At 42.3% G+C, this 16,476-nt stretch overlaps 1 protein-coding gene across 1 annotated transcript; it reads left to right on the forward strand.

The window, feature by feature from the left end:
- Positions 1–13,451: 13,451 nt before the first annotated feature.
- Positions 13,452–14,451, forward strand: LOC100340042 (olfactory receptor 7A17-like). Its single transcript, XM_002723713.3, has one exon. The coding sequence runs from the start codon at positions 13,455–13,457 to the stop codon at positions 14,415–14,417; it is 963 nt and encodes a 320-aa protein (XP_002723759.2). The 5' UTR covers positions 13,452–13,454; the 3' UTR covers positions 14,418–14,451.
- The last annotated feature ends 2,025 nt before the right edge of the window (positions 14,452–16,476 follow it).

Raw genomic sequence — 16,476 nt, forward strand, 5'->3', positions numbered from 1 at the left:
GATCCGAATGCCTTAAGGGCTGATTCTGAGGCCAGAGTGCTATTTAGGACATCTGCCATTCTATGAGTCTGCTGTGTATCCCCCTTCCCATGTTGGATCGTTCTCTCCCTTTTTGATTCTATCAGTATTAGTGACACTAGTCTTGTTTGTGTGATCCCTTTGACTCTTAGACCTATCAGTGTGATCAATTGTGAACTGAAATTGATCACTTGGACTAGTGAGATGGCATTGGTACATGCAATCTTGATGGAATTGTGTTGGGATCCCTAACACAATTTTTAAAAGCTTTATTCAGAGAGAGGAGGCAAGATGGCAGAATAGGAAGGGAGCACACTGATAATCCGGAAAGATAGTTTAATAAAAGTGGAGATACTGCAGGTTCAAGGAAGAGTCGGGGAGGAAACAGCAGAAGAAACTCTTCCGGAACGCGTGATTCACAGCGGACCTGCGTGGAGAGCGTGGGGGCCCACAGTTCGGGACACCAGCGGCAGACTCAACACACCAGCGCTGGAACGCGAGGTGAGCAGAACCTCAATAGCCCGACACACCGGCAGGCAAGCGGAGAGAGGAGACTAGAGGGAAAGACCCCTGGGGGGGGGAAGTTCACCAGGCTAACTGGAAGAGAGAGAGAGAGAAAAAAAAGGTGACTGGTACGGACACGGGTTTCTCTCTCTCCGCTCACCTCTCAAGGGCGAGCAAGACAAAGAACAGGCGCCATCTTGGACATACGTCATAAGCAGAGCGACCTCAGGTCTGCACCAGCCCTGAGCCTAGCAGAAAAACCTGACTCTGGGCGGGGCGAATTAACAGGAGATTAGGACCTAGTAAATTTGTGGTGCTACTGAACTGAGACTGTGAAAAAAGAGACGGTGGGGGAGAGAACTCACGGAATTCATGTGAGCACTCTCCAGAGACGCTACAGTTCCGTAACTTTGGCAACCCAGTGGGAGACTGAAGGAGAATTTGAGCCCACTCTGAGGGCCGAACAGATTCCCTGTGTGGTCCTTGGGAAAGAGCTTCCAATCTCTGGCTCCTGTGGGTATATCATTTGCCGGCTAACTACCTCCAACTTCCTTCAGCTGTGCGGAATTACTTCCCTTTTGAATCAAAAAAAAAAAAAGAGAGAGAGAGATTTACCATGCCTAACCTGGGAGTGTCACCTTTGGCACACCAAATGGAGCTCTCAGGCCACACCCATCTCAAGCCCTAAGGCTCCATCAAAAACAGATAGTCCACTTAATCTAGAGTCATAGTATAACAAGAAAAAGCACCACAGTGAAGAAACCAAATATCTCCAATATGCCAAATAACAAACGCAAAAACCGAGGTAATAAAAACAAGGAAGTCACCATGACGCCCTCAAATGAAAAAGACACCCCAATTCAAGATTATGAAGATGATGACATAGAAGAAATGCAAGAAGCAGATCTCAAAAAATTGATAAGAACATTAAGAAGTTCTCAAAAACAAATTCTTGAACTACAGAAATCCTTAATGGACAAGATAGAAAATCTCTCTCGTGAAAATGAAATATTAAGGAGGAATCAAAATGAAACGAAACAACTAGTACAACAGGAAACTGGGATAGTGACTGAAGTGAAGAATTCAATAGATCAAATGAAAAACACATTAGAGAGCCTTAGAAACAGAATGGGTGAAGCAGAAGAGAGAATATCGGACTTAGAATACAGAGAACAGGAAAGGATACAGTCAGACCAAAGAAAAGAAGAGGAAATTAGAAATCTAAAACATATTGTCGGGAATCTTCAGGATACTATTAAAAAACCCAACATTCGGGTTCTAGGAGTTCCTGAAGGCATGGAGAGGGAGAAAGGATTAGAAGGCCTTTTTAGTGAGATATTAGCAGAAAATTTCCCAGGTTTGGAGAAGGACAGAGACATCCTAGTACAGGAAGCTCACAGAACCCCTAATAAACACGACCAAAAGAGATCCTCACCACGACACGTTGTAATTAAACTCTCCACAGTGAAACATAAAGAAAAGATCCTAAAATGTGCAAGAGAGAAACGTCAGATTACTCTCAGAGGATCTCCAATCAGACTCACAGCAGACTTCTCATCAGAAACTCTACAAGCTAGGAGGGAATGGCGAGATATAGCCCAGGTACTAAGAGAGAAAAACTGCCAGCCCAGAATATTATATCCTGCAAAGCTATCATTTGTGAATGAAGGTGAAATAAAGACTTTTCATAGCAAACAGAAATTGAAAGAATTTGTTGCCACTCGTCCAGCCCTGCAAAAGATGCTTAAAGATGTGTTACACACAGAAACACAGAAACACGGTCATCAATATGAAAGAAGGTAAAGGAAGGAAACCAAGGAAGGAAACCTCACAGCAAAAGATCACAGGGAATTCAAAGCATATATTAGAACTTATCATCATTAAAAAAATTATCTATTATTTTTCACTTTATGTTTCTGTGTGGGAGCAAACTGTTGAAATCCTTACTTAAGGTATACTAAGCTGATCTTCTGTATATTAAGATAATTGAAAATGAATCTTGATGTGAATGGAAGGGGAGAGGGAGTGGGAAAGGGGAGGGTTGTGGGTGGGAGGGACGGTATGGGGGGGAAGCCATTGTAACCCATGAGTCGTACTTTGGAAATTTATATTCATTAAATAAAAGATAAAAGAAAAACTTATCTTTGGCAAATGGCAGGGCAAAGTTACCACTTATCATTAGTCACATTGAACGTTAATGGCCTGAACTGTCCAGTTAAAAGACACCGATTGGCTGATTGGGTTAAGGAACAAAACCCATCTATTTGCTGCTTCCAAGAAACACATCTTTCCAACAAAGATCCATACAGACTGAAAGTGAAAGGCTGGAAAAAGATATACCATGCAAACAGAAATGAAAAAAGAGCGGGCGTAGCCATCTTAATATCGGACAACATAAACTTTACCACAAAAACTGTTAAGAGAGACAAAGAGGGACACTATATCATGATTAAGGGATCAATACAACAAGAAGATATAACAATTATCAATGTATATGCACCTAACTACAGGGCACCGGTTTATCTAAAAGATTTATTAACGGACTTGAAGGGAGACTTAGACACCAATACAATAGTACTGGGGGACTTCAATACTCCACTCTCAGAAATAGACAGATCAATAGGACAGAAGATCAACAAGGAGACAGTAGATTTAAACGACACTATAGCCCAAATGGATCTAACAGATATCTACAGAACTTTCAATCCTACAGCGAAAGATTTTACATTCTTCTCAGCAGTACATGGAACCTTCTCTAGGATTGACCACATACTAGGCCATAAAGCAAGTCTCAGCAAATTCAAAAGAATTAGAATCATACCATGCAGCGTCTCAGACCATAAAGGAATGAAGTTGGAAATTAGCAACTCAGGAATCTCTAGAGCATACGCAAACACATGGAGATTGAACAACATGCTCCTGAATGAACAATGGGTCATAGAAGAAATTAAAAGAGAAATCAAAAACTTTCTGGAAGTAAATGAGGATAACAGCACAACATACCAAAACTTATGGGACGCAGCAAAAGCAGTGTTAAGAGGAAAGTTTATATCAATAGGTGCCTACATCAAGAAATTGGAAAGGCACCAAATAGATGAGCTTTCAATTCACCTCAAGGATCTAGAAAACCTACAGCAAACCAGACCCAAATCTAGTAGGAGAAGAGAAATAATTAAAATCAGAGAAGAAATCAACAGGATTGAATCAAGAAAAACATTCCAAAAAATCAGCCAAACGAGGAGCTGGTTTTTTGAAAAAATAAACAAAATTGACACCCCATTGGACCAACTAACTAAAAAAAGAAAAGACCCAAATCAATAAAATCAGAGATGAAAAAGGAAATGTAACAACAGACACCACAGAAATAAAAAGAATCATCAGAAATTACTACAAGGACCTGTATGCCAGCAAACAGGGAAACCTATCAGAAATGGATAGATTCCTGGACACATGCAACCTACCTAAATTGAACCATGAAGACATTGAAAACCTAAACAGACCCATAACTGAGACAGAAATTGAAACAGTAATAAAGGCCCTCCCAACAAAGAAAAGCCCAGGACCAGATGGATTCACTGCTGAATTCTACCAGACATTTAAAGAAGAACTAACTCCAATTCTTCTCAAACTATTCAGAACAATCGAAGAAGAGGGAATCCTCCCAAATTCTTTCTATGAAGCCAGCATCACCTTAATTCCTAAGCTGGAAAAAGATGCAGCACTGAAAGAGAATTACAGACCAATATCCCTGATGAACATAGATGCAAAAATCCTCAATAAAATTCTCGCCAATAGAATGCAACAACACATCAGAAAGATCATCCACCCAGACCAAGTGGGATTTATCCCTGGTATGCAGGGATGGTTTAATGTGCGCAAGACAATCAACGTGATACACCACATTAACAGACTGCAGAAGAAAAACCACATGATTATCTCAATAGATGCCGAGAAAGCATTTGATAAAATACAACACCCGTTCATGATGAAAACTCTAAGCAAACTGGGTTTGGAAGGAACATTCCTCAATACAATCAAAGCAATCTTTGAAAAACCCACAGCCAACATCCTATTGAATGGAGAAAAGTTGGAAGCATTTCCACTGAGATCTGGTACCAGACAGGGATGTCCACTCTCACCACTGCTATTCAATATAGTTCTGGAGGTTCTAGCCAGAGCTATTAGGCAAGAAAAAGAAATTAAAGGGATACAAATTGGGAAGGAAGAACTCAAACTATCCCTCTTTGCAGATGGTATGATTCTTTATTTAGGGGACCCAAAGAACTCTACTAAGAGACAATTGGAACTCATAGAAGAGTTTGGCAAAGTAGCAGGGTATAAAATCAATGCACAAAAATCAACAGCCTTTGTATACACAGGCAATGCCATGGCTGAGGAAGAACTTCTAAGATCAATCCCATTCACAATAGCTACAAAAACAATCAAATACCTTGGAATAAACTTAACCAAGGACGTTAAAGATCTCTACGATGAGAATTACAAAACCTTAAAGAAAGAAATAGAAGAGGATACCAAGAAATGGAAAAATCTTCCATGCTCATGGATTGGAAGAATCAATATCATCAAAATGTCCATTCTCCCAAAAGCAATTTATAGATTCAATGCAATACCAATCAAGATACCGAAGACCTTCTTCTCAGATCTGGAAAAAATGGTGCTGAAATTCATATGGAGGCACAAGAGACCTCGAATAGCTAAAGCAATCTTGTACAACAAAAACAAAACCGGAGGCATCACAATACCAGATTTCAGGACATACTACAGGGCAGTTGTAATCAAAACAGCATGGTACTGGTACAGAAACAGATGGATAGACCAATGGAACAGAATTGAAACACCAGAAATCAACCCAAACATATACAACCAACTTATATTTGATCAAGGATCTAAAACTAATTCCTGGAGCAAGGACAGTCTATTCAATAAATGGTGCTGGGAAAATTGGATTTCCACGTGCAGAATCATGAAGCAAGACCCCTACCTTACACCTTACACAAAAATCCACTCAACATGGATTAAAGACCTAAATCTATGACCTGACACCATCAAGTTACTAGAGAACATTGGAGAAACCCTTCAAGATATTGGCACAGGCAAAGAATTTCTGGAAAAGACCCGGGAGGCACAGGCAGTCAAAGCCAAAATTAACTATTGGGATTGCATCAAATTGAGAAGTTTCTGTGCTGCAAGAGAAAGAATCAGGAGAGTGAAGAGACAACTGACAGAATGGGAAAAATATTTGCAAACTATGCAACAGATAAATGGTTAATAACCAGAATCTACAAAGAGATCAAGAAACTCCACAAAAACAAAACCAACAACCCACTTAAGAGATGGGCCAAGGACCTCAATAGACTTTTTTCAAAAGAGGAAATCCAAATGGCCAACAGGCACATGAAAAAATGTTCAAGGTCATTAGCAATCAGGGAAATGCAAATCAAAAGCACAATGAGGTTTCACCTCACCCCGGTTAGAATGGCTCACATACAGAAATCTACCAACAACAGATGCTGGCGAGGATGTGGGGAAAAAGGGACACTAACCCACTGTTGGTGGGAATGCAAACTGGTCAAGCCACTATGGAAGTCAGTCTGGAGATCCCTCAGAAACCTGAAGATAACCCTACCGTTCGACCCAGCCATCCCACTCCTTGGAATTTACCCAAAGGAATTTAAATTGGCAAACAAAAAAGCGGTCTGCACCCTAATGTTTATTGCAGCACAGTTCACAATAGCTAAGACCTGGAACCAACCTAAATGCCCATCAACGGTAGACTGGATAAAGAAATTATGGGATATATACTCTTTAGAATACTATACCGCAGTAAGAAACAACGAAATCCAGTCATTTGCAACAAAATGGAGGAATCTGGAACACATCATGCTGAGTGAAATAAGCCAGTCCCAAAGGGACAAATACCATATGTTCTCCCTGATCAGTGACAACTGACTGAACACCAAAAAGGAAACCTGTTGAAGTGAAATGGACACTATGAGAAATGGTGACTTGATCAGCATAGCCCTGACTGTTAATGAACAACTTAATACATTATCCCTCTTAGTAGTTTTTTTTTTATCTGTTCTACTTAATATGACTGGTTTAATTCTGTAATTAATACACAGTTATTCTTAAGTGTTGAAAATTAACTGAAGTGTGATCCCTGTTAAACATAAGAGTGGGAATAAGAGAGGGAAGAGATGTGCAATTCGCGACATGCTCAAGCTGACTTGCCCCAAATGGTGGAGTTAGAAACATACCAGGGGATTCCAATTCAATCCCATCAAGGTGGCATGTACCAATGCCATCTCACTAGTCCAAGTGATCAATTTCAGTTCACAATTGATCATAATGAAAGGACTGGGAGTCAAAGGGAGCACATAAACAAGTCTAGTACCTGCTAACACTAACCGATAGAATAAATAAACGGGAGAGTGATCCAACATGGGAAGTGAGATGCTCAGCAGACTCATAGAATGGCAGATGTCCTAGATAGCACTCTGGCCTCAGAATCAGCCCTAAAGGCATTCGGATCTGGCTGAAAAGCCCATGAGAGTATTTCAGGCATGGAAAGCCAAGACACTCTGGCAAAAGATCTCTGTGAGTGAGATCCCAGTGGAAAGAACAGGTCATCAAAGAGGGAGGTGCCTTTCTCTGAAGGGAGGAGAGAACCTCCACTTTGACTATGACCTTGTCTAAACAAGATAAGAGTCGGAGAACTCAGAGGGCTTCCATAGCCTTGGAATCTCATGACTGGAGCATAGGGAGATTACTGATGCCATAGACAGGAGTGTCAATTGGTAAAGTCGGCAACAGGAGTCACTGTGCACTTACTCCTCATGTAGGATCTCTGTCCTTAATGTGCTGTGCATTGAGATTTAATGCTATAATGAGTAAAACAATATATTTCACTTTGTGTTTCTATGGGGGTGCAAACTGTTGAAATCTTTACTTAATGCATACTAAACTGATCTCCTGTGAAAAAAAAGAAATTATCAATTCCCAACTTGACTCTCACTGGGATTAAACATGACAATAGGTCTGATCTGATTTCATCATCATTTTAAAAAATTCCTCTATTATTTTTCACTTTATGTTTCTGTGTGGGAGCAAACTGTTGAAATCCTTACTTAATGTATACTAAGCTGATCTTCTGTATATTAAGATAATTGAAAATGAATCTTGATGTGAATGGAAGGGGAGAGGGAGTGGGAAAGGGGAGGGTTGTGGGTGGGAGGGACGGTATGGGGGGGAAGCCATTGTAGTCCATAATCCGTACTTTGGAAATTTACATTCATTAAATAAAAGTTAAAAAAAAAGCTTTATTCAATCCACATGTGGAAATCTCTAGAACCAACTGAAGCTACACTTGAGATGCTGGTAGGATTCTCCATAGAGAAGATCTCACAACACATACATTGGAACAGACTCTATCCTCAAGCAATGGTCTTGAAGCCACAACAGCAGCATCCATACCAACTGCTTGGGCCCCTGAGAGACCTGGAAGAAGCTCTTGGCTCCTGGCTTTGGATTAGCACAGGTCGGCCATTGCGGCCATCTGGGGAGTGAACTAGCAAGTGGAAGACCTCTCTCTCTCTCTCTCTCTCTTCCTCTCCTCTCTCTGTGTAACTTTGACTTTCAAGTAAAATAAATAAATCTTTTACAAAGAATTGTTTATTTTATTTGAAAGGCAGAGTTACAGAGAGAGGTAGAGACAGAGGGAGGTCTTCCATCCACTGGTTTCTTCCTAAATATCCGCAATGGCCAGAGCTGGGCCAGGCCAAAACCAGGAACCAGGAGCTTCTTCCAGGTCTCCTACATGGGTGCACAGGTCCAAACACTTGGGCAATTTTCTGCTGCTTTCCCAGGTGTGTTATCAGGGAGCTGGATCCAAAGTGGAACAGCTGGGAATTGAACCAGCGCCCATATGGGGTGCCGGCACTGCAGATGGTGGCTTAACCCAATACACCACAGCACCAGCACCTGTTTTATAATTTCTCATTGGATTTCCTCTCCACTAGTAGGATCCTGTTTCTGTTTCAGTCCAAACACCATAGTAGCCAGCACAGACAATGCAAACCAGCACACTGGAGATACCTACTCCACCATTTTTCTTCGATAGATATGCTTATAACCTACACACCATTTCTATATGAATAGTAAGCAACTGACTCCTGAGTGTCAGATATTAGGCCAGGAGAGAGGTGGCTGTGGCTCTGAAGAGAGCCAGATGGTTATCTTGTGTTCATTGATGTGCCTGTTTATCCTTGTTTAGTATTTTGGTTATTATTACTGTGAATTCCCTGGGTGTTATCTTACTGCAATTTTGACAGATGCTTCCATGGGCAAAACTGAGTCTAAATATATAAATAATAAAGTCTAGGTTGCATGGGTCCCCCTGTAAAATTTCCCACAAATGCACGCTCATCTACAAGTACTTCACAGATTAAGGCTTAATTTAAATGTACAGATAAGGACAGGGGCTTGGCACAGTGGTGAGAAAACATCTGATATGCCTGTCTCCCATAGTGGACTCCCTGCATCTGAGCCCTACTCTGTTTCCAGCCTGGCTGCTTGGTAAGGCACACCCTGGGTCTTAGCAGGAACAGCTGAAGAAATGGGCTCTTCCCCCCACCCCCAGCCAAGAGAACTGGACAGAATTCCTGGCTCCTGGCTGGGGCTGACCCAGCCCTGGCTGTTTGTGACTTTTGGGAAGTGAATCTGTGCATGGGAGGTCTCTTGTTCTCCATCTCTTAATCTCAGCTTCTCAAATAATAAAATAAATAATTTAAAGTAATCATAATAAAAACTGTCCATGCTATCCCTAGCACTGTCTTTTACTACTAGTGCACTCTTGTTGGATGCTGGGATTTCTTGCCAAGTTTCTTTAGTCCCTGTAAAGGTATTTTCACTCATGGGCAACTGTTCACATTAATGAGTCTTTGGGGTCTGATCACTGGGGAGTCCTATTCTATGCTCTCACTTCCCCTCCTCTTCTAACCATGAAAGAAAATTCTGCCAGATTCAATGTAAGATAGAAACGTGTGTAGACAACAATTGGACCTTATTTTGCTCCCAGTCATAACTGTCCGTTAATTTTTTTAAACAAAGATTTTTATTTATTTGAAAGACAGAGTTACACAGAGAGAGAAGAAGAGGCACAGAGGGGAGGGGGTCTTCTATCAGCTGGTTCACTGCCCAATTGGCTGCAATGGGTACTACTCAATGGTAATTGACAAATGTAATCCCTATCAAAACTGCAATGACATTTTTAGTAGAAACCTTTAAAAAAAGTCAATTGGGAAAGTCGTATGGAATCTGAAGAGACCCTAAATAGCTAAGACAAACCCAAATAAGAACAAAACTGAAGGCCTCATATTGTCGGATTTTGACAGAAGGACCAGTGGAGTAGCATACACAGCCCAGAAATAAACTCAGGCATTTACAGTCAAGTGATCTTCAGCAAGAGTGCCAGGAACACTGAATGGGGAAAATACAGTGTCTTCACTAAATGGGTCTGCGAAAACTGCATCTATCCACATGAGAAAGAATGAAGCTAAACACTTCCCTTACACTATACACAAAAATTAACTCAAAATGGATTAAAGACTGAAACTAACACTCAAAACTATAATACTCCTAGGGGGAGAAAAAAAAACAAGGAAGAAAAGCTTTATGATGCTGGATTTATCAATTACTTCTGTTATGACCCCAAACACAGATTCAACAAAAGCAAAAACACACAAAAGAGACTGTATCAAATATACAAACTTTTGCACAGCAATGGAAACAACAGGATGAAAAGGCAACATTTGGGCCATCTTCCACTGCTTTCCCAGGTGCACTAACAAGGAGCTGGATCAGAAGCGGAGCAACCAGGACTCAAACAGATGCCCATATGGGATGCCATTATTGCAGGTGACGTTTTAACTTGCTGTACCACATTACCAGCCCCTATATATTTTTTTTTATTTTCTGGAAAAGGTGTCTTGAAGCTAAAAATGGAGAACCCTTCATTTTATGAGAGAAAAAACATTTCCCTCTTACTTTCTTTTTAAAGGGATTTTAAAGCATTTTAAATATGGAATGGTCAACTTGACTTTTTTTTGTGAAAGGCTGAGAAGAGGGAGGGAGAGATCCTTCCATCCTCTGGTGCAGTCCCCAAGTGCCCACAAGAGCCAGTAGTGCATAAGGTTGACCAGGAGCCACTAACCCAACCTGAGTCTACCAGGTAAGTGGCATGGATCCAGCTTTTTTTTTTTTGGCAGGCAAAGTTAGACAGTGAGAGAGAGAGACAGAGAGAAAGGTCTTCCTTCCGTTGGTTCACCCCCTAGATGGCCACTACGGCTGGTGCACTGCACTGATCTGATGCCAGGAGCCAGGTGCTTCCTCCTGGTCTCCCATGCGGGTGAAGGGCCCAAGCACTTGGACCATCCTCCACTGCCTTCCCGGGCCACAGCAGAGAGCTGGACTGGGAGAGGAGCAACTGGGACAGAACCGGCGCTCCAACCAGGACTAGAACCCAGAGTACCAGCACTGCAGGTGGAGGAGTAGCCTAGTGAGCCATGGTGCTGGCCTGGACCCAGCTTCTTTAGCCATCATTTGCTGCCTCCCACGATGTGCATCAACAGAACCTGAATTGAAAGCAGAGCCTAGACTTAAACAAAGGGACTCTGATATGGGTTGCAGGCATCCCAACAGCATCTTAATGGCTACACCAAATACCCACCAGAATGTCCCCCTTCTTGAAGAGGGAACTACCAGTCTTTGTAAGTAGCAGTGGCTGCATCCCCAACACAGGTTTGAAAACCCTAAGGAACTCAACAAGGTAAGTTCTTCTGTCTCAGACTTTGGAGAAATATTTAACTCAACAAAGATTAATTGCTAAGAGATTTGACCTCTGGGGGCAGGAGAATTCAGAGAAGGAATCCTCAGAACTTAGTTCACTCAGCTTCTAACTGGTCCCTTGGGAACAGAGAATCAGCAGAATTTTTTTTCTGCCCAGACCAGTGTCTGCAGAGGGGAATCAGGTGCTTAGAGACAGGAGCATCAGGAAGATGTGAGCAGAGGAAGGGAACTGTAAATACCACGCTGTCATTGTTGGGCAAACTTGGCCTGGACAGCATATGCTGATTTGCTTTCGGACTTTGGTCTGGCTCAGGGACCGGTGCTTTACTCCTACCTGCTGTCTTGTGTTTGGGGAGACAGAGCTTCAGTGTCCATCATCAGCCATTCAGGGAGGAGTCGCGCTCCCACATGGAGATCCTGAATCTACAGAACCCATTCAGGTGAGACCAAAAACGGAGTGGAGACTGCAGGAAAGATTCAGCAAGAGTGGAAGCTGAGAATGTTAAATTGAAGTCACCGATGGCCAAATCAGTAGGTTTCACATAGAGATTTTACTGTTTGCTTGCACACTTAATTATTTATTTCTATCTGTGATGTTTAAAAAGCAAAAGTGTCCATTGAAACCATCAACAAGAGACTCATTGTTGGCTATGAAATGATGGTAATGGAATCCAAGGCACAGCAGGGATTGACAAGCAGAGAGTAGACTCTTTTCTTTTTAACATTTATTTATTTGAGAGGCATAGTGAGAAAGAGAGAGAGAGAGAGAGAGAGAGAGAGAGAGAGAGGTGTCTTCCATCCGCTGGCTCACTCCCCAATTGGCTGCAATGGCCGGAGCTGTTCTAAGCTGAAGCCAAGAGCCAGGAGCTTCATTCGGGTCTCCCGTGTGGGTGCAGGGGACCAAATACTTGGGTCATCTTCTACTGCTTTCCCAGATCATCTTTTAAAGAAGAACATGGATTGAAAGGTCTTTGGGATTGAAGAGAAGAGAAAAATAGGGTGGTAGCTGTGGAGAGATATTTTATTTTTTTATTCTTTTATTTTTTCCAAGCCTTTTTTTTAGCTTTTATTTAATGAATATAAATTTCCAAAGTACAGCTTATGAATTACAATGGCTTCCCCCCCATAACTTCCCTCCCTCCCACAACCCTCCCCTTTCCCTCTCCCTCTCCCCTTCCATTCACATCAAAATTCATTTTCAATTCTCTTTATATACAGAAGATCAGTTTAGTATATATTAAGTAAAGATTTCAACAGTTTTCACCCACACAGAAACACAAAGTGAAAAATACTGTTTGAGTACTCGTTATAGCATTAAATCACAATGTACAGCACATTAAGGGCTTACTCCTATATGAGAAGTAAGTGCACAGTGACTCCTGTTGTTGACTTAACAAATTGACACTCTTCTTTATGGCGTCAGTAATCACCCTAGGCTCTTGTCATGAGTTGCCAAGGCTAAGGAAGCCTTTTGAGTACGTCGACTCTGCTCATATTTAGACAAGGTCATAGACAAAGTGGAAGTTCTCTCCTCCCTTCAGAGAAAGGTACCTCCTTCTTTGATGACCTGTTTGTGGAGAGATTTTTTTAATAAAGAATGTGAAGGCATTTATTTTAGGTTGTGAAAACATTTATTTTCATTTACTTGATATGAGAGGAATACACAGAGAGAAAGGGAGACAAACAGAAAGCAATCTAGCAACTGGTGGTTCACGCCACAGGTGCCTTCAAGAGTCAGTGTTGCACCAGACCAGTTCTGAAAGTAGAAACACAGCTGGGTCTCACACATGGGCGGCAGAGACTCAACTACGGGATCCATCACCCACTGCCTACCAATGTGGAGCAGAGGCAGACTCTGATCCAAGCAGCAGCTGGGTAGAAATTCTGCCCAGAAATGCCAAAAAGGAGCCCAGGAAGTAAGACAAAATCTATGCACAAGGAACAAAAATCTCAATTTCGACTGCTAAACATGATTCATATATAGTTCACCAATGTGAGCAATGCTTTGTGTGTAAAAATTACGTATCTCATTTTATTTTTCTCCTCCAGGTAGTCATTTCAACCACATGGAACCAGAGAATGACACTCAACTTTCAGAATTCCTCCTTCTGGGATTCTCAGAGGACCCAGCACTGCAGCCCCTCATATTTGGGCTCTTCCTCTCCATGTACCTGGTCACTGTGGCTGGGAACCTGCTCATCGTCCTGGCCATCCTCTCAGACCCCCACCTCCACACACCCATGTACTTCTTCCTCTCCAACCTGTCCTTGGTGGACATCTGCTTAACGTCCACCACCGTCCCCAAGATGCTGGTGAACATCCAGACGCAGAGCCAAGCCATCAGCTATGCAGGCTGCATCACCCAGATGTTCTTTTTCTTACTCTTTGGAGTGTTGGACGACTTCCTTTTAGCTGTGATGGCCTATGACAGGTTTGTAGCCATCTGTCACCCCCTGCACCACATGGCCATCATGCACCCTAGACTATGTGTGCAGCTGGTTTTGCTGTGCTGGGTCATCAGTGTCCTGCATGCCTTGTTGCACAGCCTACTGGTGCTGTGGCTGTCCTTCTGTGCACACCCGGAAATCCCCCACTTCTTCTGTGAGCTGAACCAGGTGATCCAGATTGCCTGCTCTGACACCTTTCTCAATGATCTGGTGGTCTATTTTGCATCTGTGCTGCTGGATGGAGTTCCCTTGGCTGGGATCCTGTACTCCTACTCTAGGATCGTCTCCTCCATCCGTGCCATCTCCTCATCTCAGGGGAAGCATAAAGCATTCTCCACCTGTGCCTCTCACCTCTCCGTCGTCTCCTTATTTTATTCCACAGGAATAGGAGTGTACATTAGCTCTTCTGTTACCCAAAACCCACAAGCAACTGCAGTGGCCTCGGTGATGTACACCATGGTCACCCCCATGCTGAACCCCTTCATCTACAGTCTAAGGAATGAGGACATAAAGAGAGCCCTGAAAAGATCTTTGGAAGGGAAACCACGAATGGACAACGATCTTGGGACTGAAGAAGTGTGACGTATTGTAGGAATCAATCCCTCAGAAGCGGAGATTCTTACTGTCCACCTAGTGGTGAAAGTAAAATTTTCTCCTCTGTTCATTTACTGGAGTTTCCATGACCTTGACTTCAACTTCTGTATCCAGTTTAAGCCACTCACTTACCAAGCCTTCTGCTTTCTTCTGTTTCCCATAACTTTCCCATACCTTTCCCAGGTGTTCCTAACATTGGGTTGGAAATATTTGGAAATTCCCATTTGTCTGACAGGACAATAGTATACTTAATAATTTGTCTTTAATGAAATATACTGTACTGAGTAGTATTTCTTTTATGCAGAACAACACCATTTTGTTTACTATTACAGATAGGTTACCTGGGGCAGCTAAGATTATTTTCATACTTTATAGTATAGGAAAATCTGAGATCAGTTTTTCTCTTTTAAATTCCTTATTGATCTGGTTTGGCATTGTGGCATAAAGGATTAAGACACTGCCTGTTATATCAACATCCCCTATGGATGCTGGTTCGAGTCCTTGCTGCTCCACTTTCGTCCAGCTCCCTGCTAATGCACTGGAAAGAAGCAAAATATGGCCCGAGAACATAGGCCACTGCATCTACATGGGAGACCTGGAGGAAGTTCCTGGCTCCTGACTTTGGCCATTTGAGGAATGAACCAGTGGATGGAAGAACTCTCTCTCTCTGTCTCTGTCTCTCTCTCCCTTTCTCTGTGACTCTTCCAAATAAGTAAAAATGAAAAGAATTCCTCATTTATCAATCCTGTATCTATCTCTACTCTAACTGTTCTACTTCATGATATAGAATCAGACACTTAAGTGTGGTTTATAACTTATCATTTGGGTTTTATCTCCATTTTGATGACCCTGTTTCTATTTTAGCTCCACTACGTATAAACATCTACCTTAGATACTACAAAATAGGCCCCCAGAGGTACCTACTCCACCATGTTGTAGGTAGGTGTGTTTATGTAGTATACAGCATTTCAACACGATAGTGATATACAAATGATGGACCAGTAGCAGTTGCTAGGGGTCAGGCCTCTCACCTCTGCATCATCTCATTTTATTTCACAGGACTAAGTGTGCACATTAGTTCTGCTGGTGCTATGCCCTTGATAATGAACAGCAGGGGAACTGCACACTGAGCCTTTCCTTCTACATTCTAAGGAATAAAGACATAAAGAGGGCTCTGGAAAGACTCTGGATCCTGTGAGATGCTGTGAGAGGAAGCTAAGCAAGTACCCATACGTGTAGACCTCAATGGCCATGAGCCTGAACTTGTGACTCCTTGATCAGATTTCAAGCATAGAACTTGTCCTTCTATTTGTTTCCTGGGGGTTACATTATTCGATTTCCAGCTCTGTGTATAATTCAAGCAGTTCCTTTGTTAAGATTTTTGCTCCCTTGAGTTGCCACAATTTTTTCATTTGTGTCTTTTCATTTTTCCCCAAAGTCTTTCCAAACACTGAGTCAAAAAAGAATTTGGAAATTCCCATTTGTCTTGTGTGATGGTGAAGCTTGCTTTTCAGACCAGTGTTAAAAGGTTGGAAAAAAGATAAAGAGAATTGACATTCTAGAACATGTTGGCACCTGACACTGCATTCTTACTACCGAAAATGCACTGGGTACAATAAAGGGACAGGAGAATAGATGAAACTCAATGTAGAAACATGACCTCTGTGATAAAGAAATATCAGGGCCAGTACTGTGGTGTAGTGGGTAAAGCCTCTGCCTGCAGTGCCGGTATCCCATATGGGCACCAGTTCCTGTCCCGGTTGCTCCAGTTCTGATCCAGCTCTCTGCTATGGCCTGGGAAAATATTGGATGATGGCCCAAATTCTTGGGCACCTGCACCAATGTGGGAGCCCCAGAAGAAGCTCCTGGCTCCTGGCTTCAGTTCAGCACATGTGCACCCATTGCAGCCATTTGGGGAGTGAACCAGAAAATGGAAGACTTCTCTCTCTCCTGTCTCTCTCTCCCTCTGTCTCTCTCTCCTTCTGCCTCTCTGTAACTCTGCCTTTCAAATGAATGGATGAATCTTTGAAAAAAGTAAAATAAACAA

This window comes from Oryctolagus cuniculus, chromosome 16 (assembly GCF_964237555.1).
Source record: "Oryctolagus cuniculus chromosome 16, mOryCun1.1, whole genome shotgun sequence".
NCBI classification, from domain to species: Eukaryota; Metazoa; Chordata; class Mammalia; order Lagomorpha; family Leporidae; genus Oryctolagus; species Oryctolagus cuniculus.